Consider the following 16,212-nt stretch of genomic DNA (forward strand, 5'->3'; position numbering starts at 1 on the left):
AAAAGTCAAAATTATAAATTCTGTCAGATATAAAAACATTAATTTTTCTGGGTAATTTGCACTGTTTCAGGACCCACTCTGTGACTCATGGACAGCAATTTTACACAAGGTCTAATCACAGGAAGATATCAAATGTTCTCTTTGAGAAATTTTCACCAAATTTTGTGTAGGAAAGTTCTTGACAGTCAATATAGGGGATGCTACAAAACAATAAAAACATTGAGATGACTGCTGGAAAAATGACTTGAACTGATGGTATTTCACTAGAACTGGAAGTGTATGGCTGAAACATTTGTTTCCATACACAGTAGTTTTCAAATGTTTAGATATAAGTTACTGATGTATGACTAAGACACACATTATTCTTCATTTCTAGCTGAAACAGTCATCTAATCATGAATGATACTTCACAGTTCAGGAGTCCCTTTTTGCTATTCATACAGCATGGCTTTATATCTCTATTTTTAATAAACCCACAGCCAGTTGAAAATATCCTCCCACATTTAGTATTTAATGTGTATATTAATGAGACCATGCTTGGAATTTTATTGCTTCAGCTCTTCCTTCACTTACTATTTTGGGGAAGATGCATCACACAGCAGATGGAAAGAGTGGCAGATACTGTATTTTATTTAGTAAGATGGAAATTAATGTGAACCAAATTTCTGTAAGAATAGAAATGAGACACCAGGATGAAATTCCCTATGAAAAGTCTAAGGACCACATGTCAGTCATTTAGACACAAAATTAAGAGTTATACTATAATGCTATGGATACTATTTTATGGAAATTGTTTGGTGAGAAAAAGCCAAGTTCTAGAAATTTTACAACACAGAGCTCCAAGGACCTAAGAACGAATTCTGCAGAGTTGCACAAAAAGAAGTTTAATGCTTTCTAAAATACTGTATGGAGTAATCACTCTCACCCCCAAGTGGCTTTGTACAAGCTTCCCTCACTTAGTTTTTCCTCAGAGAGAGCATTACGTCTCATCAGTCTGCCGTCAGATTCATGGTTGGAGGCAAGCAAACAAAAAACAGTGTATTACTTGTCAGGCAAAGGCATGGAGGGGATAAAGATTGTGTTGAAGAAATGAAGTACAGCTGTCTGAGACGAAGAGTGGGAAATCAAAAGAGTGACACAGAAACAAATGCAAATTTTGTTCATTTAGTTTAGCTGTCCAGAAATAAGTCTTGTTTTCCACCTTCTCTTAACACTTTTGATCAATCCTATTTTGCACTGCCCTCTAAAATAGCACCTAAAATGCATGCAGTAGAAATTTTATCATCTATAAGCAGACTTAGTGACTTTCTCTGGCTCTGCAAATCTCTGCTCACAACTATTTGCAAACTTAAAAAAGGAAGATGTATACAAGATTGGAAGATGCATAAAAAGGATTTTTTTTTAAGCTACTCAAGTTTTCTACAGGGAAAACTCCAAATATGAAAAATTACTTAACACTTTTGATTTTAGTATTATTGGTACCTTTTCAATAAAGAAAATCATTGATTTAAAGTTTGAAAAAGGATATCTAATAAAGCAATACCTTCTCAACCTCAGATGCAGTTTAGGCTGACAATATGGTAATATGCATTAGACACTGAACACTTTACCACACTTCTCATTCCTTTATCACAAAGAAAAGTGATATTTTCAAGGCAATCAACAACTCATCTACAACTACCCTTTTTTTCTCCAATACTGTCTGTCAAGCCTAGCCATACGTTTCTATACTTGACACAAAACTGACAGCACATATATAGGAAATTCTGCAGATAATCAAGCTTTCAATTCTGGCAACTGATACAATTAGTTTTATCCCAACTGGCCTTCAAAGTTTTCCCAATATACAGTTCCTTCTTTGGAAGATTATCCTAAAACAAACACTTCTTCCTTTCTCAAATTAAAAATCAATTTTGTGTTTTTATCTACTACGTGAAAGCCTTCTTCTCATGCATCTGGCTTTTCAATTTACTTCAGCATTTGTGAGCAATGATCACCCAGAAGTTTTGCTGCTGAAGCTACCCCCGTGCCACGGCTAAGCCTGCCTTTCAGCACTGTGTATTTTGAAGATCTGTGCTCCAAAATGATAATGTATGCACTGTTTATTGGGTTCCTCCCACACTTCATCTCCAATCCACAACTGAAATACCTCAGCGGAAAGGCTACTCCCAAGCAGTGGAAAAAGATGTCTTTGTACACATAGGCTTTACACTTCTCTGTTATCTAACTGGTCGTTTAAACAATGACAGAAATTGTTAAAGTAACTTACCTCCATTAATGGCAACTTCCCCCAGGCAGTTATTTGGTACTTTAGGAGCACAGCGTTTGTGACAATTGAACCTACAGTCTGGCAAAGAAAAGGAACACAATATAATTATTTGTCTTTTTTATGCCACAGTTTCATTTCTTTTTCCTGCTATAACCTATAACTGTCAAGCTCAATCATTTCGCTAGCACAAAGTTAACTTAACATGATCAGAGAGAACTAGCCTGGCCAGATGCCATTTGCCAGTACAGCAGACAGGATGAACACACCAACAGCTTCCCACAGAGAAGGAAAGCAGTGCTTACAGCAACGGCAGGAAGCTTTCATTGCACCGTGTGCTACACTGATCTTGAAGAACAAGCTGGATACCTGTGCACTTGGCTAAAAAAACAGAGATACTTTTCCACTACAAGAAGCAGATCAGGTTGCAGCACATCCACTGCAGTTTAGACATTTGACTACATATCAAATACCAAAGAAAACTGAAGCAGCAGAACCTTAGCTATCAATTTTACGTGCTTTTTGCATCATCAAGCAAATTCTTGGTGTTTTAAGTGAAGGGCTTCTTCAGTACTTCCCTCATTCACAGATATTTTTACTACCGTCTACTTCTACATTCTTCACATCTGGAAATGGCACTTTATTAGATGTCATTTCAGTTATTTTCTTTTGGCTTATGGAACACATTTTACTTGAACTAAGAGCTGTAACTTTTTAAAAGAGCTGGAAAAGCAAAGTCCGGAAGGAAGAAATATATTAGAGATGCCTCTATCCTTGTAATTATTTAACTTCAGATTGATTCAAAAACTAACCGAGATACTGCAGTGCCAAACAAGCTTTTTTTTTCTTTTCTTTTTCTTTTTTTAAATTCTCATGTAAGATCTTAATGCTTTACTTTCCCTAAAATTCCCCCCAAACTTCTAACTGCTGAGAAGAATGTGCATGCTACAATTCAAGCACAAAAACTTGCAGATTGAGAACAATGAAGATTAAGAACATGGCTCTATGTGTTAACTATTCTACTGTAACTGCCCATGAGCACACTATCACCTAGTGACAAACATAAAATAATCTACACCTTAGTGACAAAGATGTAAGGTACCTCAGCTATACCAGTGAGTAATAATAAATAGCATGCAGCCAGCTCTTGTAGAACTAGAACTGTAATTCTGATCCCAGCAGAATGCAATGTAATTGGTCATGTGACTACATATGGACACTTTGGTAAATAAATCCATGTATCACATCATATGTAAACCTACATATCAGTTACTCAAATGTTAATTTACTAATTTTATTATGCTTAGCTTTTATATACCTAAAGAAAGTTTACTTACCTTTACACTGTAAACCCTGTCTAAAAAGCCCTTTGAGAAGTTTCTTACAGTACTGGCAAACTGTTGGCCGTGTGTAAGAGTGGATGACAAATGTGTGAGGCACTTTAACTTTAGAAAGTAGAATCTTGTCAAGCTGAATAGGTCGTCCAATGTAGGATTGTGAATTTGATCTCTTCTCTCGCCCAGTGAATGATTCTGATGGTGTTTTTTGCTGTGAAATACATAAAAGGACATTTAAAAAAAAATGATTTATTCATTTTTAATAGAATAACATACATACGCCTCAAGAATATTAAGTTATCTGTCATAAAAAGCATACTTTGCTTAAAAACACTAATAGAATATGCAACATACCCCTGTCTGAGATTGCTTTTAAGAATTTAGAATGGTATCAAATAATGTTTGCTAACACTAGCATCATACATTTCACAATGTGGATAAACCTGTGTTGCTATTGTTGATTTTCAATTTAAAAATAGATTTTTATCAAAATGAAAAGATTCAGAAAAAATTTCTCAGAAAAACATTTTTTTGTTCTGAGTAAAACAAGCACCATTTTTTCCTTCTCTCCTATTCCCTGTTTTATACAAAGGTAACTTTGAAAAACTACTTTTGTACGAAAATTAAGGAAATTGTTATCTTGATCTATGCACATGCAGGTTTTTGATAAAAAGGAGATCAGTATCTCTCATCCCCTTTATTTATAACTTTTGCTATTGCTAACCTTATTACATACAGATTATGCACAACAGATCAGAATAGGTATTTATATTTCTCTCTATAAATACACTTGAATTGAGACACACTTTGTCTAAGAAACAGAATAAAAAAATTCCTGAAAGAAATAAGTTACCTTATTTTTCTGCTAAATACATTTAGATGCAAATATGGTAAATAACACAGAAAATTATGGACTAAGAAAACTGTCTACTCCTAAGTACTGCCTTGAGGAACAAACTACATCCACAGTTAACATGCAAAAGAAAAGTACAGTAACAAGATGCAACTTAATCTTTTAAAATTCATCATTTTGTTGCTTGTTGAAAACAAATGTTCAGGTAACTGAAGGCTAGAAAATGAGTCATTCTCTATTTGGCCTCCATTAGTCAAAGGCTGCAGTAGCTGAAACTTTGGATTGGCCTAACTTGGAAAACTATTTTCCTTCAAACTAATAATGTTACAGCAAAGCTGTCATCCTTAGAAACTAATTACTATTTCCTGCTCACCAAAACATAAAAGTCAATTTCTGTATGCTTCTGTCTGAGAACCTTGGAGCAAGAGGAGATTTGTATGCCATTTTGGTGGTAAACAAACCTGAGGAGTTCTAGCCTTGTCTTCGCAGCATATTTGCCAAAGAAACAGAAAGATAATTCTTACAAAAACCAGATGGGTTTCTTACTGTAAAGACCAATTTCTTCTCTCTTCGCTATACTGCATAACTATCTCTTTCCAAAGAAGCACATGCAATAGATTTGTAGAACATTAGAGCTTCCCTACTATTTGACAACAATGCCAGCTTCACACTTATTCAGTGTATAAATGCAGGCCTGTCAGTCAAGGAGAAATATGCAAAATACATTGTATGAACCACGTGCATATATTCACCATAAATGAGCTAGTTTTAAATAAGTGTACGAAAGCATCTGTCTTTTCTTCACCACATATAATAACAGAAAATGTAGAAGTTCATGCTTTGATGTTATATGTTTACTTCCTGAGCTTTACATCTGTAGGCTCTGTAACGCACCTATACATATGAAAAAAATAGCTTCGGTTTAGGATTAAAATTGTTTAATATTGATCAGTTAGTAATACTCATAGAATCATAGAATGGCCTGGGTTGAAAACAACCTCAAAGATCATCTTGCTTCAAGCCCCTGCCCTGGGCAGGGTTGCCAACCACTAAACCAGGCTGCCCAGAGCACATCCAGCCTGGCCTTGAATGCCTCCAGGGTGGGGCATCCACAACCTCCTTGCGCAACCTGTTCCAGTGCATCACCACCCTCTGTGAAAAACTTCCTCCTAATATCTAACCTAAACCTCTCCTGTCTTAGTTTAAAACATTCCCCCTTGTCCTATCACTATCAACCCATGTAAACAGTCATTCCCCCTCCTGTTTATATGCTCCTTTCAAGTACTGAAAGATCACAGTGACGACTCTCTCTCTCTTCTCCAAGCTAAACAAGCCCAGTTCCCTCAATCTTTCTTCAGAGGAGATGTGCTCCAGGTCTCTGATCATCTTAGTGGCCCTCCTCTAGACCTGTTCCAAGAGCTCTGCATCTTTCTTGTACTGGGGGCCGCAGGCCTGAGTGCAGTACTCCAGATGGAGCCTCACAAGAGCTGAGGGGGACAATCACTTTCCTCTTCCTGCTAGCCACCTCTTTTTTTATTCAGTCCAGGATATAGTTGGCCTTCCACGTTGCAAGCGCACACTGCTGGCTCATGTCCAGCTTCTCATCCACCAGCACCCACTGAATCCTTCTCCTCAGAGCCACCCTCAAGGAGTTCTTTCCCCAGTCTGTATAAATACCCAGGAGTGCCCCAGCACAAGTGCAACACCTTGCACTTGGCCTTGTTGATCTCATTAGGTTCACATAGGCTCACTTCTCCAGCTGGTCCAGGTCCCCCTGGATGGCTTCCCTTCCCTAAATATTGTTTGCCTAACACTTTCAAGGCAGACTGCACTGTCATATGAAGGCAGTATGAATAGTGCTTTGGGAGGGGGGGAGGAGCCCAGCAGGAAGGAAACAGTGGGCCCACTTGCACAGCACATCCTGCATTGCTCAGCTTGCACACATCTCCTGCAAACAGCAGCCCTTACTACTTGTGCATGGGACAAGACCCACAAGAGGTGCCAGAAATACTGTCTCAATCCTCTCAGTCTAAGGCCAAACAGGGACAGTTTTTGTCCTAGACAGATGCCACATCAGTCTTAGTGCAGTGCCTTAAAACAGTCACTCATCCTCAACCCCGTGCCATTGTCAGGCACCTAACTCAGAACGTTATCTACAATGCACAAGACGAAAACTGTTGTCCTATCTGATGTATTATATTTTTAATGGAAGTATATTATTTTTGAAGGAAATAATTCTTTAAAGTTTTAACCCTAATCTCACAAAACCCACCCCTGTAGTTCCCCCAGTAACACTATAAACACCTTGCCACATAAACTCAACAGAGCTATCTAAGGTATTAGTCACAAAATTTGATGTCTTTGTCTTCAAATAGTCATTTGGTGGAATTTTAATGTAGTGACACAATTAAAATGTATTTTCATGAAACAAAACTGATGAAGTAAAAATTTCTAAGGAGAGTTATATTGTTTACTTTTATGTCGTTGCAACAAATTAATATTTCAGCTTACTATTTTTGCTGCTAAGCAATTTCTTCACAATCTTACTGTTGTTTGAAGTATAAACAATCCAAATGTTTCCTAACATGCTCTTGCTAAAACTACCAATTAGTACCATCTACGTAAATTAAATCTACTTTGTATTGTCACACTAGGTTTTGTTTTCAACATTATTGTTGAATGAAAAATTATTTTAGCAATTGAATACTGCTAAAATCTTTCCTCAAAGGACTTCAGAAAGTTGACTTGGCTTGCTTTTACTCACCAAATAGCTAGCAGGTTTTGGAAACTTCAGGAGCGCTGCTGAAATGTACTGAGACTAACTTTAGGTACTAGTATGATCAACAGAGAGAGGCAATCTTTTCCCTTCACGGCCTAATCTGATGGACTGGCCCTTTTTCCTCTTCCAACCAAAAGCAACATAAACATCTGCTTCCATCGGGTACCAAGCGCAGGGAAGCTGGGTGGCATTAAACACAAAGGTCACTCCACAACCCCAGGGACTAACTGGTTAGGAGAACCATCTAAATTTACAGGTCATGAACTTCTCCTCCCAGTACCTTCCAAAATTCCTTTCAACATCCCTTAACTTTAATTTCCACCATTTCCAGCATCAGGCAGATACCATAATTTAAAGTTCCTAAAAAAAAGGAAAATAGGAACTACACTATTTTCACAATAAAAGCAAGACTCTCTTGCACAAAAGCACCTTCTTTATTGCCGGTGTGCCTGGTTTGTTAGAAAGATAAATTCGTTTTTCCTGGTAGTGAGCCAGACTACTGACTCAGCAACTCTGGAAACTTCCCAGGAAATGATTGCTTAACTGGATTACACCATGGAAACTAACAGCCTGCACTGCTCCAAACACTAAACAGTCCTCCTAACAATCATGCTAGCAAGGTAATCTATATTTTAACAGATTAGAATATTGTCTTCCAAGTGACAACAGAAACAAAGTAACATGTGAATTTATTTAACTGTTTGGATGTTCAATCGAGCCAGTGAAATTGATCCAGTATTGCCTTGAGTTATGCAAATATCAGAATCCAGTACTTGCTTATTTCTTATTTTAGAAAAAAAACAAAAACAGATATGGGGCTTTCTTCCTCTCTTTCAAGAATGGAGATGCGCCAAGCTATTCCCTGACACTGCTTTCTGTATATTCCTTACTTTCATTAGCTGATTTCTTGCCCCTCATTCTTGATCAATCTCTTCAGATTTTTGTATATTTTGTATATCATTTGTTAGACTTTGTTAAAAGCTACTCAAGAACAAAACTATTTGCCTACAGTAGGCAGAAGCACAAAGTCATTATGCAGAATCATGTCATTGCAGAATGGAAATAATCCTTCTTATGATTCCTATTCCCAAAGTAAAAACCCCTCAGCAGGCCACCCCATCTCTTTACCATGTCCAAATCCACTGCAAAGTACAGTTAAGAAACTGGAGTAAACGGTGACAACAAATCAAGCTGCTGTCATTACATGGGCAAGTCCAACTGTCCTATAGCACAACTTCTAGCACAAAAATCAAAGAAGCATTATGGAGATGGGAAGGGACTAATGGGAAGCCATAGAAGCTGGGAAGATGCAGTATTAGCACTTGAAGGGAGCAAAGAAAGGAACGTCCCAGCAAATCTGACACTCATCTTCAAAAAGGGCTGGAAAGATGATCCTGTTAGCTACAGATCTATCAGCTTCACCTTGGTGCCAAGGAAGGTCATGGAACAGATAATCTCAGGAGGCATTATGGATCAATTAAAGGTCAACCAGGAGATCAGGCCCAGTCAGCATGGGTTTATGAATGATAGATCCTGTCTGACAAACCTGATTTCATTCTATGACAAGGTGATCTGTTTAGTGGATGAAGGTAAAACTGTTGATGTGGTCTACCTGGACGTCAGTAAAGCCTTTGATATCGTTCCCTACAACACTGTCCCCGTGGCAAAGCTGGCTGCCCACAGTTTGGATGGGCGTACGCTCCACTGGGTGAAACACTGGCTGGATGGCTGGGCCCAAAGAGTTGTGATCAATGGAGTTAAATCCAGTTGGCTGCCGTTAATGAGTGGTGTCCCCCAGGGCTTGGTACTGGGGCCACTTCTATTAAACATCTTTATCAATGATCTTGATGAGGGGATTGAGTGCACCCTCAGTAATTTTCCATCAACACCAAGTTGGGAGGGAGTATTGATCTGCCTGAGGGGAGAAAGGCACTACAGAGAGACCTGGATAAACTGGATCGATGGGCCAAGGTTAACTGTATGAGTTTCAATAGGACCAAGTGTTGGGTCCTGCATTTTGGTCACAACGACCCCAGACAACACTACAGGCCTGGGGAGGAGTGGCTGGAAAGCTGCCTGATGGGAAGGGGCCTTGGTGTATTGAAAAACAGTCAGCTGAATATGAGCCAGCAGTGTGCCCAGGTGGCCAAGAAGGCCAATGGCATCCTGGCTTGTATCAGAAATGATGTGGTGAGCAGGACCAGGGAAGTAATCTTGCTCCTGTACTTGGCACTGGTGAGGTCCCACTGTGTTCAGTTTTGGGCATGTCAATTCAGGAAGGACATTAAGGTGCTGGAGCAGGTTCAAAGAAGGACAACAAGGCTTGTAAAGAGCTTGGAGAATATGCCCTACAAGGCGCAAAGAAAGGAACTGGGGCTGTTTAGTTTGGGGAAGAGGAGGCTGAGGGGAGACCTTATTCCAATACCTGAAAGTTGCTCACAGCGAGAGCAGAGTTGGACTTTTCTCACTGGTGACAGGTGGCAGGACGAGGGGAAATAGCCTCAAGTTGCAAGAGATTAAGGTTGGATATCAGGAAAAACTTCTTTACAGAAAGGGTTGTTAAGCACTGGAATAGGCTCCCCAGGGAGGTGGTTGAGTCACTGTCCCTGAATGTATTTAAAAACCATTTGGATGTGGTGCTCAGGGACATGACTTAGCAGAGGGTTGCTAGAGTTAGGGTAGTATGATTAGGTTGCAGTTGGACTTTATGATCTTGAAGGTCTTTTCCAACCTGAGCAATTCTATGATTCTAGGATTTAACAGGCCTGCAATCCAACTGCGCAAAGCCTAAAACGTAACGCATTGCTGATTGTCCAACTTTTTGTTAAAAGGTTTCAAAAGTACTAAAAAAATGTCCCTGAGTTTCTGGAAGAACTTCATGGAAGAGTTTCATGTGCTATAAAACTCAGAAAAAAAATTATTTAATTTTGATATTTGAACGTCTTATTGTAAATTATGCTTGTGGAAACACATTCAAGTAAGCTTGTCCTGAACAAGAACAAATTGCACATCCCAAGCTCTCCTAAATGAGTAATTTTTCAAAACTGTTCACAGACAAGTGCTTCTCTTTTGCAGGCTCAGTATCTAAAAAGCTCTTGTATAACACCAAGACAGCCAACCAAAAAACTATGGTATTACTACATTTTTGAAGTGCTTGCCCTAGAAGCAGAAAAAAATCTAGTTTATTTATTTGGATGTATATTAATTAATATATATTAAAACAAAACCAACAAAATAACTGATCTCATGAAGTTTCATTTTCCATGTGGAAATATATTTGCTGAAATATGCATTTCCTTCTTGTATTGAAAGCAAAAGATAAAGACTTAATATGTTCACACACAAATTTTTCACAGGAAATTAGTGTCATATATGAGGTGATATTTATCAGTCACCACAGGAACTATGTTCTTTGCTGCAACGCTGACTTTCTTCAATAAATTAAACTATGTGACTATAATTAAGTGAATTCAAGGAAACAAATCTTCAATTAAATATACTGAAATACCACACTTAGAATTCAATCAACTGTGTTGTCTTTTGATGCTTCTTGCACTCTTCTCTTTAACTCAAGTGTATGATTTAATCTCACAAGCACCACAGTTAGCTATCTATGGTCTGAAAAACACTTCAATGTTAAATGTGTAAACACATCAAAGAACTGACTTAAGTACTGTTAAATTAAACTATCCACAGATGGAAATTATTATGTATCTCGTTCCTCCTGCTCAGATATCAATAGCAGCAAATGGTAGTATGAATGCTTTGTCTGTAACCTGCCTTATTTTGCAAAGTAACAAAAAAAGTTTAATACATTTCAGCAGTAGTTGTGTGACTATGCTATCTTCTCCAGCAGTCAGGGATTTCCCAAAACAAAAGCCCTTTGCTGACAAAGACTTGCTAGTGGCTACAGGGCTATTAGGGTTTATTTAGAGCATCTACAAGTCTCCAGTTTAAGCTACAGAGACCTATACGTAGGTTCACAAGCTGAAAACTACAAGTCTAACCTCCTAGGAGCAGACCCTTGTCTCAATCCATAAATTCTTGCACTTTTTAATCTTCTATTCCATTCCACTTTGAAGGAAGCATGCAAACAGATGTGTAATGTTTAGTTTTCTGCCAGGTTAAAGCACAACAGCACATCACTGGAGGAAAACTTGAGGGTGACAAGAATAAAATGTATTTGTGAGTAGTATTAATTCAGAGTTAACTTGAGAGTCTCTCCTCAGGAGGAAATATTAATTTTGCCCCTTGGGTTGATGAACCCAGCTATATTCATTAGAGAAAGACTCCTACTGATTACAACAGGAATAAGGCACAGAACTGCTCTCTGCTGTAGCACCCTAGCTCTTCTTTAGCCCTTCCCTAAAGGTTCCTTCTTTCCAGTCCATTGAGTTACTGAGGCATACAGGTACTGGAACTGAGAAAATGAGATATCTGACTGGAAAATGAAGGTTTTGTACAGCAGGAATTTTTCGCTCGCTAGATTCCTTATTTGAAATGAGTGAGAGAAAAAAGCAGCTGTATCAAGAGCTAGAGATGAGGGAAGGAAGAGAAAATGGCCTTTTCACAACTGCAGACTCCCAGAGACTCTAGGACTCAATGTCCTATCACTGCAAAATCTCTCTTCTGTACATAGCTAAGAAGCTTCATGTCAGTCCTGCTTATAATAAATATATATAGGCAGGCAACATTCTGTCAGTGATATACAAATAGTCTTTTTAACTAAACCTATTTTGTAAAAAATAATTCCTGATTTTCCATTAAAAAGTAAAGACAATATATAAGTAAAATTTGTAACATTTCATTTACCCATTACCATGGCCCAAAGATGTTCTGTTCCTCTTTTAAACACAAAACTCAGCTAGATTTTTTTTCTTGAGAAATCACTGCCAATGCATCTAATAAAAATACATTTACACATCAACATTGATCATTTCCAGAAGAAAGAATAAAACTTACAAAATAATGGAAACATAAATAGCATAGAAATTAAATGTTGTGTCATATAAATGTTTTAAAGTACAAATATAGACAGTTAATACATTCTTTCCTTTAAAAAAGAAACTTTTTTTTTTTTCCCCCCCACAAATACCACCTTTAGTTTTTACTACTTTCAATTACCATTAATTCTGGAGAGCCTGAGACTGTATGGATGGCTGGATTCATCATTTTTCAAACAGCACATACATGGAATAAAATTGTTAGATATTAAAAATACTCTATTCCATGTATGTTTGTTTATATTGTTTTGTGACTGTTTTACAGAGTAGTACTTCTTGGGCATTCTACATTACTTAGGCAAACAAAAATCACAATACTTATGTTTGAGGAAAAAAAACCACAGAAATTTATTTTTAAAAGATAAAAGATAAATGTTTGGATATGTTCATCTATATTTCAACCTTAAAAATATTTCTCAAATTAATTATGTATTTTCCAAAGCTCAATCTTCTACCTCTGCATATCAAATATATGCTGCAAGGAAAAGATGTCAAAATTTTATCTTCCAATTTTTTTTTAAATTTATTGCATTTAACAAGCTTCCTTAGGAAATCCATACTGAAAACCCATTAAGAATCTTTTTGATGTGAATTATGCATCAAAAAAAATTGAAATACTGTTTTCTCACTAATGCACTATTATTATTCATGGCTATAACTCAGTTGTACACTGTTAAAATAAATTTTTAATAATTTTAAAATTATTTTTTCTAGAGAAAAACAGAATCCTTGACTGATTTTTGTAATGCAATTATATTCTGAAAAAAGCTTCTATGTTGTGTCATGATATTAAAGTGCTTGCTAGCAACCACTTTAGGTCAGTTTGTTCATCTCAGGATGTTTATTTTGTACATTATTCCAGCAAATTCCCAATGTTCTGAAAGTGAAGTTTAGATGTTCTTCCCATCTATTACAAAATGTCACTTTCACATCAAAATATTTTAATATCAGGGGAGTTTTTAATATAAGCAGAATTATGATCTTCACTTTGGAATAGTGGCTTTGGAGTTTTACACCAGATATACTCTTTCTAAAAGAAAAAAAAACAAATGCTCTTGAGTTCTCAAGATTACATAAAATCATGCTGATAATTAATAAAAGAGACTGTTTCTGACAGCACAGTATGAGTAAATTTAATACATACCTCACCGCCAGGGCTAACAGGAGACTGAGACAGGAAGTTGGAAAGAAGAAAAGATAGACCAAAGAAATAATGGAAAAAAGACAGAAAATAATGTTACTTTAGAAGCAAGCATGAACAGGCTATTATTTTATACATTAATTCTACATAGCTTGCTCTGAAAGTAATGCCTTCCATTTATTTCCTTGGAAATGACAACAGATACAAAGAGCACAACTACACTATTTGATAGAGCAAATTCTCAGCTACAAAACATTATTTTTCAGTGTAGTCACCATCATTAGCTATGCCTTTTTGCTAGCAATGATCAAGAACCTGCATGCTGCACTGGTAAAACTCTGCACTAACAGAGGTAACCCATCATCACCACTGACGAAATGCATCACCCACCATCTCACTGTGCTCACATCCACTGTTCGGTCTCCATAAACATTCAACACACATCAATGAATGTCAATGGGTGCCATTTTTTCCACAGAGGGATTCAGTTCCACACCTTGGCTTCATCCACACTTTTATGCCAGATGCAATTTTGTCAGAATACCCCTCTGCAGCCATCTGTTGTATGGCAACAAAATGTAATGGAATACTGGTGGGACGGTTCAGCCCCAACTGACATATTACCACCATCCTCCTCTAATCTTGTGTTCTAACATAATAAAATAGGAGACAGTACTTTCATCGCAACCCTCATGTGTTATAGAATAGAATGCAAAAGAGTTGCATTTGAGCTATGATAGGTAAAAACTTGGGTTACAGTACATCCTCCTAGTTTTACTTAATTTTAGTATGTCCATTTGATGAGTTTTACACTGTGAAGTTAAGAAGCAAAAAAGGATATTGCCCAGATTTTATTTTATTTTTAAAGTTGCATTTAAGTATAGCCCCCAGTCAATTTTCAGCTCAAATGAAATGCTTTATTGGCTAATGAGGACAGATATAAACTCTGAAACTGTGCCTGCTGTGGCAATTCCCTAGAAAAGGATAATTAAAGTTACTGTTGAAGGATACTACATTACCCGTTACCATGCCTCAAAGATTTTTCAAATATCAAAATTCCACAATTTACGGCAAAATGTCTTAGCTCCTTCACATCACATAAAAATATATATATATACTGAAATAAAAAATTCAGATAATTACCCCCCCATGAAGAGTCTCCAGGATCTATCAATTCTCTATCAACTGTTACCACTCCACTTAGTAAATAGGTTAAAAATGAAATTTATTTTAGTTCTATTTAAGTAACTGGTAGATCTCTGGCTGAATTCACTGGTCTCAGATGGAGTTTATATTTTTCTGTCAGCGACTCAAGAGTCATGCCAATATAGTAAAAATAATGTATGATAAAATTTTGTGAACAAGGTCAATGTCTCTTCGTCTGTTCACAAAGATTCCAGAATAATGAAATATATTTCAAAGTACATGTTTTGATTTCACATTATAAATTGCCATAAAACTTATCTTAGAGTACAGCAGAAGAATGGAGTTCAAAGAAGAGGTCTGATGTAGGAAAAGTGAAAAAGTCTGCACACACTTAAAAAAGGTGGAAAAATTCAAACATGTTCAGTGCAAAAACAAAAAGACATGAAGAAGTCTTGTTTGAGATCTCATCTGAAAATATGATAAGTGAAACCATGATTTCCTTAAGTAAAAGTGAAATTGGAAAACTGCTTATTTCATTTTTCTAGGCTTATGCCTATCCTTGTAACTTCCTACAAATATACTTCCTATGTACACATGTGTGAATGTGCACATGCATATATGTTTATACAAATGCATGATATTCCAAAGTTTGGTTACCCTGATGATTATAAGGTCTTCAAAGAAGTGTGTATGTGCAGTATGTATGAAACTTACTGTATTTTTTTGTATTTTAACTTAGTTTTATTTTTTAAAACATTTAAAATGTGTAGCTTTGCACAAAAAAAAAATAAATTCATATATGAACCAATAGAGTCATATAATTGAAAGTATTTTCAAATTTAAATTGTTATCCTTATCATGTAATTTATCATGTACAGTGAAGTGAATACTGATAGAGAGTGTACTAGGACTCTCACTCATAAAACTCTTTTAATCAAAATTCCAGGAACAGAATTAGGGTCAGCCTCGTCTCAACATTTCATTGGTATTGGTCTGAATAAGTCAGCATTTTGAAATAACCCACTGAGAATCATGAATAATCTATGAAGATTTGTTGCTGCAGTTTCTGCAGAACTTAAGCACCTTATTCATTTATGCAGCTTTTCAAGTAAAATACAGATTCATAATGTTAACCTTAATTTCCAAGTAGCTTTACGCTAATGATAATCATCAGCATAAGTACATAATTATGGTTCATAGATGGCACTGCATATAACACCAGATCTACACCATTTGCAATAGTGTCCTTTTAGTATGTCAAGTTTAATAAGTTTAATATTCTAATTGAAAGGAAAACATGATAATTGTTGTGTGTACTTATAAACTCCTTCCTCTCTTTCAAACCTTAAGGTTTTCAAAACTTTCACTTAGAAGTGGACTCCATTTACACATAGTGCAAATTCATAACTTTCATATTACAAACACAAGAAAAATGCCAAGACAAAAAACAAGTATTCTAACTTATTCCAGCCATCGCATTTTGTTATCAGATGACTTTTCATCACGGAAAACTACTATATTTATGAATAAACAAATATGTTGTATATGTATGTGTACACGTGGGTCCTGCAGCTCTGCATTTACACATCTACACATAAAAATACATATATTTCATATATACTACATTTACCATAATGTTTTGTTTAAGAAAATGATAAAGATTTCTCTTTCTCCAAACACTAAGAGA

The 16,212-nt window shown here is 36.5% G+C and overlaps 1 protein-coding gene across 4 annotated transcripts in view; it reads right to left on the reverse strand.

Moving 5' to 3' along the window:
• Positions 1 to 16,212, reverse strand: part of PRKD1 (protein kinase D1) — a 116,747-nt gene that overhangs the window by 22,840 nt on the left and 77,695 nt on the right. For 2 of the 4 annotated variants that reach the window (XM_010711636.3, XM_019615699.2), the window contains exons 5-7: positions 13,383 to 13,406; positions 3,604 to 3,814; positions 2,270 to 2,347 (exon numbers count right to left, since the gene is read on the reverse strand). In XM_010711636.3, coding sequence (XP_010709938.1) covers positions 2,270 to 2,347; positions 3,604 to 3,814; positions 13,383 to 13,406 — 313 coding nt within the window. The remainder of the gene's footprint in view (positions 1 to 2,269; positions 2,348 to 3,603; positions 3,815 to 13,382; positions 13,407 to 16,212) is intronic. The other 2 variants (XM_010711637.3, XM_019615700.2) reach the window with 1 other exon arrangement.

Source organism: Meleagris gallopavo, chromosome 5 (genome assembly GCF_000146605.3).
Source record: "Meleagris gallopavo isolate NT-WF06-2002-E0010 breed Aviagen turkey brand Nicholas breeding stock chromosome 5, Turkey_5.1, whole genome shotgun sequence".
NCBI classification, from domain to species: domain Eukaryota; kingdom Metazoa; phylum Chordata; class Aves; order Galliformes; family Phasianidae; genus Meleagris; species Meleagris gallopavo.